The sequence below is a fragment of the Podarcis gaigeae genome, assembly GCF_964106915.1.
Source record: "Podarcis gaigeae genome assembly, chromosome: 8".
NCBI classification, from domain to species: domain Eukaryota; kingdom Metazoa; phylum Chordata; class Lepidosauria; order Squamata; family Lacertidae; genus Podarcis; species Podarcis gaigeae.
The window spans coordinates 64,117,076-64,128,692 of NC_139684.1; the positions used below are offsets into that span (position 1 = coordinate 64,117,076).

General features: G+C 40.3%; 1 protein-coding gene across 3 annotated transcripts in view; it reads right to left on the minus strand.

Moving 5' to 3' along the window:
- Positions 1–11,615, minus strand: part of UBXN11 (UBX domain protein 11) — a 32,310-nt gene extending 20,695 nt beyond the window's left edge. The window contains exons 1-4 of one of the 3 annotated variants that reach the window (XM_083750864.1): positions 11,528–11,615; positions 9,397–9,490; positions 8,962–8,999; positions 7,940–8,044 (exon numbers count right to left, since the gene is read on the minus strand). In XM_083750864.1, the coding sequence (XP_083606990.1) occupies positions 7,940–8,044; positions 8,962–8,999; positions 9,397–9,461 (208 nt within the window). In that variant the 5' untranslated portion in view covers positions 9,462–9,490; positions 11,528–11,615. Of the gene's footprint in view, positions 1–7,939; positions 8,045–8,961; positions 9,000–9,396; positions 9,491–11,301 lie in introns of all 3 variants that reach the window. The other 2 variants (XM_083750862.1, XM_083750863.1) reach the window with 2 other exon arrangements.
- Positions 11,616–11,617: the final 2 nt, after the last annotated feature.

Here is an 11,617-nt window from a genome sequence, read left to right on the forward strand (position 1 = left end):
ATTGTGTTCATTTAATACCAACTCTGCTAAAATTTATTACTTGAAGGTTCCTGGACATTAATCTTGATTTTATGAACTTTATTGGAATTGATCTCTTCCCGAAAGACTTTTTAAGCTCCCCCTAGAGGTTTTGGAATTTACAGCAGTGGCATTGTTTTACTTTCTCTTTCCCGGCCTCCTGTTTGACTGTTACCATCTGGGCCGTCTCTTTCTCATGGGAAACAACTCAGCCTGACCTTGACTTTTAGATAACTTTGGAATGAGTGGTGCAAGAAAAAAGGAGCCTAAAGAAAAGGAGCCCAAAGAAAAGGAACATAGAGTAAGAACTAGACAAACAACCTTAACCACAGCCTTACAGCCACGTAGATCGTCTGTGCCTATTTTACTTTCTGAGGAAGGAGCTGCATCCCTGCCAAGGGCAGGAGAAGGAGAAACTGAGGAATTACAATTGGAAGATATGGCCTCTGGAACAACTGTTTCTATTTTAGAGAAAATCTATGAAAAATTGGAATCTTTGGACAAGAGAGTTGAATCCTTGGATAAAAAAGCTGATGAGCAAACATTTAAAATCGATCAAAACACAGAATGTCTAAATAGATTAACTGGACAAGTGGCACAGAATGCACAAGCAATTGGAGAATTGAAGGAGGCTACAGGTGAAAATCGGAAATTGGCTGAAGATACCAGCCAAAGACTTGGAAAGCTAGAAAATGAGGTGAGACCACTCAGTAAACAAGTAGGAGAACACCAGACCTACCTTTCTATGATTGAATTACGGAACAGGGAGACTAACTTAAGGATAAGGTCGGTCCCAGAAGTGGAAGAAGACAACTTAGCTGAGTTTCTGACCAAAATATTCTCCAAGTTCTGGAACTTAGAAGAAAAAGACTTTAAAATTGTATCAGCTTTCAGGCTTGGAAGACTTACAAAGAAAGACAAACCCAGAGACTGTTTGATAACATTGAGATCAAAGGAGGAAAGGGACAAGATCCTGGGCCTGCATTACGGAAAGTCACTGGTCATTTTGGACAAAAGAATTGAAATTTACAAGGACATTCCTAAACAACTTTTGGATATTAGATCAGAGTACTTGGAACTAGCAAGACTGCTGAGGAGCAATGTAATCATCTTCAGGTGGGACTTTCCTCAAGGACTATCTTTTACTTTCAGAGGGAAGAAGATTAAAATTAGAACATTGGAAGATAGAGACAAATTTCTAAACGTGTACGGAGAGGACCTTCAAAAAGGACTTGAATTACCTTCAGGGCCTGGAGCACCAGAGGCACCGGCACCCTTGGATTCTGAAGACCCAGCTAATAAGGTACCACCCCCAGAAAAATAACCAGATTTATTCAGGATGTCTCTGCAACTGTTGAGTTGGAACATAAATGGCTGCAATATTCCGGAAAAAAGGAGGAAAATTTTTCATATATTAAAAAAGGAACAATTGGACATTATTTGCCTACAAGAAACACATGTGACTAGGCTCCATAGAAAAGTGTTAATTAACAAAAGACTTGGTCAGGAATTTATATCTTCAGACACAGTAAAGAAGAGAGGTGTGGTGATTTATGCAAAAGAGAGCCTGTCACCTAAATTTCTATTTAAAGATGAACACGGAATAATTTTGGCAATCGAAATACAACACCAAGGAGAGAAGATTCTGCTATTAGGAATTTATGCACCAAATGAAGGAAAATTGGAATTTTATAAGAAGTTGCATGAGACTATGCTGGAGTATCTGGACTATTACAACATCATTATGATGGGAGACATGAATGGAGTCGTATCAACTTACATGGATAAGTCACAAAGCCAAAATGTTACGAAAGATGGCAGACTACCAAAGACCTTTTTTGAAATGACAGACAATATGGACTGGATTGACATTTGGAGAACGAATAACCCCTTGGGAAAAGAAGGAACATTCTTCTCTGAAGCCCAGCTGACTTGGACAAGAATCGACCAAATATGGATAACTAGAGGTCTGGCACCCAAGGTCAGGAAAGTGGAAATCTGCCCAAAGACCTGCTCCGACCATAATGCACTGAAAATGGACATGACACTTCTACCAACCGGTTCCTTTAGATGGAAGATGAATGACAATTTGTTTAGAGATCAGGAGATTATCAAGAAGGCCCAAAAAGTCTTGAAGGACTATTTTGAGATAAACATGAGCACTACGGTGGAAAAAAGAATCATTTGGGACGCAAGCAAGGCTGTGATGAGGGGGTTCTTGATACAACAGAATGCTGTTAAAAAAAGAACACAAAATGAGAGGAAAGACAAGATCTTGGAGAAAATTAAAGAGTTAGAGAAGAAGTTAAGATCGAATCCGAAGTCACAGCCGATTCTGAGAGAAATTAAACTCCATCAGGCACAATATTCTAAACTGATGAACCAGGAAATAGAATGGAAGATCAAATTAATGAGACAAAAAACTTTCGAATCAGCAAATAAATGTGGGAAACTCCTGGCTTGGCAGTTGAAGAAGAGACAAAAGTTAAATGTAGTTACAAATTTGGAAATTGAAGGAAGAAACATTCAGAACCCCGTGGAGATTAGAAAGTGTTTTCAGAAATATTTCAAAAAACTATATACTCAAGGGCCGCAGAATGAGGCTGAGATTAAACAATTTTTGGAAAAAAATGGACTTAAAAAGCTTTCACAAGAAAATAGATCACTCCTGAACAGCAAAATAACACGACAAGAGATTGAACAAGCCATTCAGAACATGAAATTGGGCAAATCTCCAGGGCCAGACGGCTTGACCTCCAAGTATTATAAGACATTAAAAGATTATTTGATACAACCATTGATGGAGGTCAGTAATGAAATTATGGAGGGAAAGAAGGCGCCGGAATCGTGGAAGGAAGCTTTCATCACATTGATACCAAAATCGGAAATTGAGAAGACACAACTCAAGAACTACCGTCCCATCTCCCTTTTAAATGTGGATTATAAAATATTCACAGATATTTTGGCAAGCAGACTTAAAAGAGTCTTAAATGAAGTAATTCATAAAGATCAGGCAGGCTTTCTCCCAGGTAGACATATGTTTGCTAATACAAGGAACATTATTGACATTTTGGAACTTTTGCAGACAAACATAAATACAAAAGCAGTGTTAATTTTTATAGATGCGGAGAAGGCTTTTGATAATATCTCTTGGAAATTTATGAAGGGAAATTTAAAAGAAATGGGAGTGGGACGGGGTTTTGAGAATGGGATTGATGCAATATACTCAGAACAGAAGGCAAAATTGATAGTTAACAATGTGGTTACAGAAGAGTTTAAAATTGAAAAAGGTACACGACAAGGCTGCCCGATTTCCCCTCTGTTATTTATTTCGGTTCTGGAGGTGCTCTTGAATAGGATTAGAGGGGACCGGTTGGTGCAAGGGATTCAGGTCGGAGCGAAACAATATAAACTCAAAGCTTTTGCAGATGACCTAGTCTTGACTTTGCAGGAGCCAGAATCTAGTACAAAAAGAGTATTACAACTGATTCAAGATTTTGGTCGGGTGGCGGGATTCAAACTAAATAAACAGAAAACCAAGGTGTTGGGGAAAAACTTGACAGATACAGAGTCAGAACGGTTTCAGAGAGAAACAGAACTAACTGTGGTTAAAAAAGTAAAGTACCTAGGGGTAAACATAACAGCAAAAAATCTGAGTCTATTTAAGGATAATTATGAAAAATGTTGGTCTGAAATCAAGAGAGACTTGGACAGTTGGTCAAAATTGAAGCTTTCTTTGTTAGGCCGAATTGCTGCTATTAAGATGAATGTATTGCCAAAGATGTTGTTTTTGTTTCAAACATTGCAAATTGTGGACAAGACAGAGTGTTTCCGGAAGTGGCAGAGAGATATTTCTAAATTTGTCTGGCAGGGCAAAAAGCCCAGAATTAAGTTTAAGATATTAACTGATGCGAAAGAAAGAGGGGGCTTCGCCCTGCCAGACTTAAAACTGTACTATGAAGCCGCAGCTTTCTGCTGGCTAAAAGACTGGCTACTTCTTGAAGACACTGATGTGTTGGATTTGGAAGGTTTTAACAATGCTTTTGGCTGGCATGCATATTTATGGTATGATAAAGTTAAGATCAATAAGGCCTTTAAGAACCATATTGTCAGGAAAGCAGTATTTAATGTCTAGACAAAATACAAAGACTTATTGGAAAACAAAACCCCGAGGTGGCTGTCTCCTCTGGAAGCCAAGGCCCGAAAAAGACCCAATATGGAGGCCAAATGGCCAAAATATTGGGAAATATTAGAAAAAGACGGTGACAATTGGAAATTGCAGAGTTTGGAGAAAATGGAGGGTAAAGTGCGAGACTGGTTACATTACGCCCAGATTAAAGAAGTTTTTAAAAATGACAAAAAACTAGGGTTCCAGGTGGAGAAATCGAAGTTGGAGACAGAACTGTTAGAACCAAAGACTAAGGTACTATCAAGAATGTATAACTTGCTGTTAAAATGGAATACACAAGACGAACTGGTTAAATCTGCTATGATAAAGTGGGCACAGGATATTGGGCATAACATCATGTTTGAGGACTGGGAAAGGTTGTGGACCACTGGGCTGAACTTCACTGCATGTAATGCTTTGAAGGAAAATGTAATGAAAATGATATATAGATGGTACATGACCCCAGTTAAACTTGCCAAAATATACCATTCATCTGATAATAAATGTTGGAAATGTAAGGAAAATGAAGGAACATTCTTTCACCTCTGGTGGACCTGCCCTAAAGTGAAGGCCTTCTGGGAAATGATATATAATGAGCTGAAAAAGGTATTTAAGTATACCTTCACCAAGAAACCAGAGGCCTTCCTCTTGGGTATTGTCGGCCAGAGGGTGTTAAAGAAGGACCAAACATTTTTTATGTATGCAACAACAGCAGCAAGGATACTCATTGCAAAGAATTGGAAGACTCAAGATCTACCCACACTGGAAGAATGGCAGATGCAGCTGATAGACTATATGCAACTGGCAGAGATGACCGGCAGAATACGAGACCTGGGAGAAGAAAGGATGGAAGAAGACTGGAAGAAATTTAAAACTTATTTACAAAAATATTGTAATTTGATTGAATGTTAAGAAGGATGCTTGATCATAAATAATTGGCCACCACTAAACTAGACTGAAATTAGATGATAAGTGAGATTAAGGAAAAGACAAATCCTTTGGGAGAACTATCAGATTATATTTAAACGAGTGGATATAAGATTGTAAACAAGATGATAATTTGCTTGAAAAAACTTTTTAACAATGTAAGTGGGAGCAGGAGACGTGAGGAAGTCCAAACAAGTTATGAGATTTTGTGTATGATATAAGCAATGTTGTTTGTTATTTATGCTTTTCTCTTATAAAAATTCTTAATAAATATTTTTTTAAAAAAAATGTTGGATCCCATCAGTGGTAGGTGCTAAACTCTATTTTTCACAGATTCTCTGCATAAACTCACACATCTGTACATGAACTCTCTCCCTAAGATGGGAATATGGCTATTGCCAATCACCCTAGATTTTCTATGTTGTACTCAGAAGGACATACAGGAGGCAAGGGAACAATGTTCCTCACCATGGCATAAACTTAGTCTGTCACTCCTCCCTCCCTCCTTCTAGTTACCCAAAAGAGCGAAAAAGGAAAGAGAAGAAGGAATGGATACAACTGGAGCTAGATGCGACTCACATATATGCCTTGATTCTTAAGGAATGAAGGGAAAGCACAGAATGCACAGATATTTGACCTAGAATTCAGTTTCCTGAGAGTCTCAGCTTTTTTTAAAAAAAAAAAAGTTTCTAGACTTTATGGTTGCAAAGATATGATTGAAAGTGTCTAGGTGAGCAGGGCATGTTGAAGTGAGAGGTGTTGGATAATAATTCTGGTGGCTGGAGATGGAGACCTAGTTCCCTGAAAAGCTCCTTGCCAATCCCTGTGACAAGCAAAACCAGAATAAAAACATGCAACTTTGTTTTAAAAAGTGCAGGAAAAATATGCAAAATAAAATAAGTTATGCAAACGTTCTGTTCCCACAACTTATACAGGGTACAGAATTTCATTTGTTTTGACACAGATCCTGCATTGCCCAGCTGTATAATCTTAATTCTTTTGAGTACCCCTATTTATTTATTTTTTTATCCCCCATCTACAGAGAAAATCTTGTTTACTCCTGGCTTTTCAACTTAAGTAAGAGATGTGCAGGCTGGCTGTTCCACTGCTGACTCAGGCATCAGTCCCCCCCACACACACCCTATCCTTCTGGTGGGCTGCGTGGTTTTTTATTTTTAAATGTGCTGCATGAACATTTGGGTTTCTATCTGTTCATTAGTCACCTAATTAACTAAAAATAAAAGGAAATGTTTTTCAGGACCTGGTTAAGAAAAGAAGCAGAAATTGTGCACAAAATTTGTCATGGGCAGAAAGAAACAAGAGGGTGAACTTGGAAAAGTCTGTACATGTGGCTTCATTGGCATGTGGCAAGGTGTGTTGATGCTGGCAAAGAAGAGTGTTGCTTCTGGGACAGACATGTGTGAGGTCTCAGAATTCGGTTCTGCTTAAAGGACCTAAATCCTTTAAGATCAGAGGCAATGTTAGTGTGGGTCACTTGGCCTAGCTTGGGAGAAAAACATCTTCATCAGCAATGCTGTCCATACTTTATGCAAATCAATTCCATATTTTAGATCAAGGGCCCTTGAGACTCTCTCTGAACCACACCCTTCAGCAGCCCTACTCTCCTTGAATGTTTTTGTCGAGCTGGAATGTGCCCTTCAACTCTGATGAGGCCTGAATGGAGGCTACAGAGAGGTGTGTGTAGAAACTAGCCTGCTGTATAAAGGGAAACTTTGTGTTCATTGCTTTGCCCTTTTTTGTCTCTGTTCCCAGCCACCACTGACATGTGGCCCCTGGAAGGCTGCTAAGACAGGAATGTGGCCCTCAGGCTGAGAAAGGTTCCCCATCTCTGTTCTAAATAAAGGGAACCCAGCTGCTACAATCAAACTACATCACACAAATCAATGTCATTTGTGCTGAGATTTTGCATACACTTTCTCAGTATGCATGGTTCTTTCTAAACTTATGCTACAGGCAGACAATGGGTTTTAAGAGAACTGAAAATGGGTAGGAGGGAGGTTTTGCTTCCCACAACATGTACTTATCTTTGTTTGGCCCCACTGTTGCCTCTGGTCAAAAGCAAGTTCTGCAGGTTTTTAAAAAATACTAAAATAAACTCCTGTAGAACCTGTGTGACTTCACACAACGAACAACAAGGCTTTCAACCTTGAAAAGAAAAACACTGGATCTTGTCAGATTTAATGCTAAACACTGTAAGGTGAGATTAAAGCTTCTGCTTTTAATTTCAAACTTACCAGAGTTCCCCATTATGTACAAACTGCAAAACTATTATTAGTTTGGGATGGGGAACCTGTGGCTTTCCAGATCTTGCTGGATTCCAACTCCCATCAGTCCCAGCCACCATGGCAAAAGATAATGAGACCTATAGTGCAGAAACATCCGGAGGGTCACAGGTTATCCATCCCTAGTTTAAATTATGGTTAGTTTGGAGAAGCCAGGTTTAAAGCATGGTTTATTATCCCAGCATGTTTACTAACCAGAGTTCCCTGAGTTTGGAAATTTTCAAATGTATTTCCACTATCCTTAGTGCTAGAGGTAATAGAGACTCAAAGCTGAGGTTGTCATGAGTTCAAATTCTGTCCCAGTTACCCAATGTGATCTATACATGAGGAACTACAAAAGACAAACAGCCCTTGTAACGAGAACATAGAGCACACAATGTCTGAGTTAGCTACGGAAACAGAAAAACAGGAAATAGTGGAAAGTGCTGCGGCCTTTACCATCCCAGACCTTGAATTTGCATGGCTAATGTTAGCCCTTGGCATTACCCAAAACCAATCTCATCTCCAACCCTTCCACTCATACCCAATGTCGTTGGTTTTTCTGCAGTTCCATCTGAGCATGAAGGCCTGCTGATTGGAATCTGAGCTCTGGGCCCCAGGATTTCATCCATCATTGCTGCTTCATCCTCTGTGAACAAAAATGATCAAATCATTATGAGGAGCACAAAAAGGACTTCCTCTGCTGTGTGGGTGGGTGCACGCATGTGTATGTGTGTGTAAGCAGAAATGTATGTTGCCTTGAGGAGGCAAAGTAGTTTGACTTGCCAACTGTACCAATTTCCATTGAGAAGGCTAATTGACAAGAAGTAAAGTAAGCTGTAAAAAAAAAAATGTGAGCCAGTCTCTAGAGCAGTGTTTCCCAACCTTGTGCCTCCAGATGTTTTTGGCCTACAACTCCCATCATCCCTAGCTAGCAAGACCAGTGGTCAGGGATGATGGGAGTTGTAGGCCAAAAACATCTGGAGGCACAAGGTTGGGAAACACTGCTCTAGAGCAACATAAGCTGGCGGACTTCCAATGCAAGATCCTGCATCAAGATCCTGTCAAGACTAACTACATCTTCTACTTCCCCTGAGGAACCTATCCAGAGCTCTCTAGAGTTATACCACTTTAATTAATAGCACCCAGAAACTGCAGCTTACTAGATATTTTTCAGGATTAGTAAAAATGCTCATATATCACTAATGATATATTTAAAACATAGACAATTTTTTTAGTAACTGCTAGGGGTAAGGGGGAGGCCCTGAGCCTCATTAGTTACCACAGCCAAATGAGGCTAGGATTGTAAAGACAACAGGCACCCCCATCTCACAAACAGCCAACTCTGCCATTGACTCTTGGGTAGCCTTAGGTTTCATACACTCTCAGCCTAATTCTTTGCCTGTAAAGGGGGGAAAGTAATCCACAGGTTTATGTAGGAACTGATGAGAAATTAGAAAGAAATTAGAAAGGAACTGATGAGAAATTAGAAAGACCATACACTGCTATATACATAATTATTTGGAACAGGGTAAACAAAACAATTACAAGGATCTTACCACTCACCATTCTGAATGCTCTCTTTGAAAGGTGCTGTCCTTTTTCTGAAATCCAGAAGAAATCAGGAGTTGTCACTCATAAAACAGGCAAGAAATCAATGATTATCCATGTAAATGTATAATTCAAACATAACCGATGAAGAAGATGCTTGCAATTTTACACTACAGTTGGGAAGTCATGCCACAGCTCTTTGGTTTTCTGATATGAGCACACATAATGAAAAGAGTGACTTCAAGAATGTGATGTGAGTAGAGGCCATAAAGCCCCTAGATAACTACACTGTAAACACATAACTGTTCCTAGTTTCAAATTCTGTTGTGAGGTACGTACAATGCTGGAATGAACCTGAAAGCTGGATTCTCTGTTATAAAACTAACAGGCCCTGGTTTTCTCTGTGGCTCCTACATGTCCAGGTGGTTGTATGAATGAACCCTCACTTACCCTGGTGTCTGCAACTGGAGTGGCATCCTGCGAATCTTCCCCAGAGAGGAAAGAGGAGACGTCATGGTTTACCATGAATTTACAGTTTTAAATTCTAAGGAGGAGGGGAGGGAGAGAGATAGAAATGCGTTACAATTTGTGGCATACGCAACTCAGAATTGCCTATGTGGCTTATCTATATGATGCACACATCTCTGCACATTGCTAATTGTTGAAGATGTGATGCACTCCTACAGCATCTCTAAACTCACAGTCCAAACACATTGGATGCAGTGAGGGGTCAACCTAGGCTGACACTCTATCCATCCACATGACTGACTTGACAATTGCAAGACCAGCTCAAGGACTGTCTAAACTACAAAATTACCATCTTTTGCCAGAGAAACTTTTCGCACTCCTGACTGTAAGATTTAGTACCAAACTGAGATACTATCTAGATAGCTACCATCTGAATCTGCCTGACAGCCCACAGAGCACTCAAGTCAGCTACAAAAATGGCTGCATCTGTTTCTATCTCACGTTTTTGTGAGCACAAAATGAGAAATTTTTTAGATGTACTCCAGCCTGAGCTCCTCGAGGAAAGGATCGTGCACCAATGTGCCAAAATAACTATGGAGGGGCAGCACTGGAAAAATATCTGGGGAGAAAGCACAAAATATTATGTGGCCAGATGCAAAGGAAAACAGAGCGTTACATTTTGTGGACTTGGGGTTATTTTGTTAGGTGAGTGAAGTGTTATCCACAGGTGGCATATCATTCCATACACACAGATACAGGGCAGTGGAGAGGAGAGGAGAGGAGAGGAGGAGGTATTGTACAGTAAAGCCAGACCTGAAATGTAAGTGGTAGATCATTAGAGAAGGAATCACAAAGAAAACTGTAGGGTATTGCAGAGTTGAAAAAGGTGTACAAAAGGACAGCTAAAATGATCAAGGGACTGGAAAAACTCCCCTATGAGGGAAGGTTACAATGTTTGGTGCTTTTTAGTTAAGAAAAAGGGTGATATGATAGAAACATATAAAATTATGCATGGTGTGAAGAATGTGGATAGAGGTTTTCTCCCTCACTAGTAATACGAGAATCAGGGGTTTCTCAATGGAGTTAAATTCTAGAAGACAAAAAGGAAGTACTTCTTCACATTGCACATAGTTAAAGTTGTAACTGTGGAATTCATTGCCACAGTTGGCTGCCAACTTGGATGACTTTAAAAGGGTATCAGACAAACTCATGGAGGATGAGACTATCAGTGGCTACTAATCATGATGGCTATATAGCACCTCCAGTATTAAGAGGTGGTGTGCCTCTAAATCCCAGTTTCTGGGAAATTGGGAATCTAAGTTGGCAAGTGCTGTTGCACTAATGTCCTGCTTGTGTAAAGACATCCTGTGTGAGCAGAATGCTGAACTAGATGGGCTGTTAGTCTCACCCAGAGGAATTCTTCTTATGTTTATCTGTGGGTCTGCAGAGTGCAAAAATATACAAGAACAGTGCCCCATTCATATATGCCCACTGAGAAAGATTGCATTTGATGAAGAAGGCTGAAGGAAGCCCATGAAAGCTTCTGACATATGAATCTTCCACAGCAAAACCCGGTTCATTCAGCAGTATATCCTACTGATTTCAATGGGATTTGGATCCTAAGGCTGGGGCCGATGGCAGGTGAAGCCCAAGGACATCGGGAGCACCACAAGTTCCCCGCTTCATGCACATGGGATTACAGTTTAACAGCACAAACCTATATACAGTATAAGCCTCACTCTTACTCCCTAGAAAGGAGGATTGGGGTGGCAGCCAAAGGATTGCACACTTACCAGAGAAGAAAACCTCATTAAATTTAAGTGGGGCAAGGATGTTGAGCAAGCATGTACACAGGATTATGGGGGCTGCTATCCTTTACCCACTTACCTAGAAGAAATTCCTATTGAATCCCGTGGGGCTTACGTCTGAGTAAAATGCGTGGGCTGGCATAATTTGTCTTTAAAGTGCCACGAAGGTTTGCATTGTTTTTGCTGCAAGAGACTTAACGCGGGTTCCTGGGTGAATTAGGTAGGAGCCGCGCCTGTGGGGATGAAAAGCAGCGTCCCGACCCGTTTTAACAGTTTGCCTGATCTTCAAAGATTAAGGGACTCACCCGCCCATCTTGAGGCTTCAGGCCGGCGCCGCCATCTTGTTTACATTCGGTTGCCTAGGTAACGACTCCAAGCCAGAGCCTGGAGGGAGA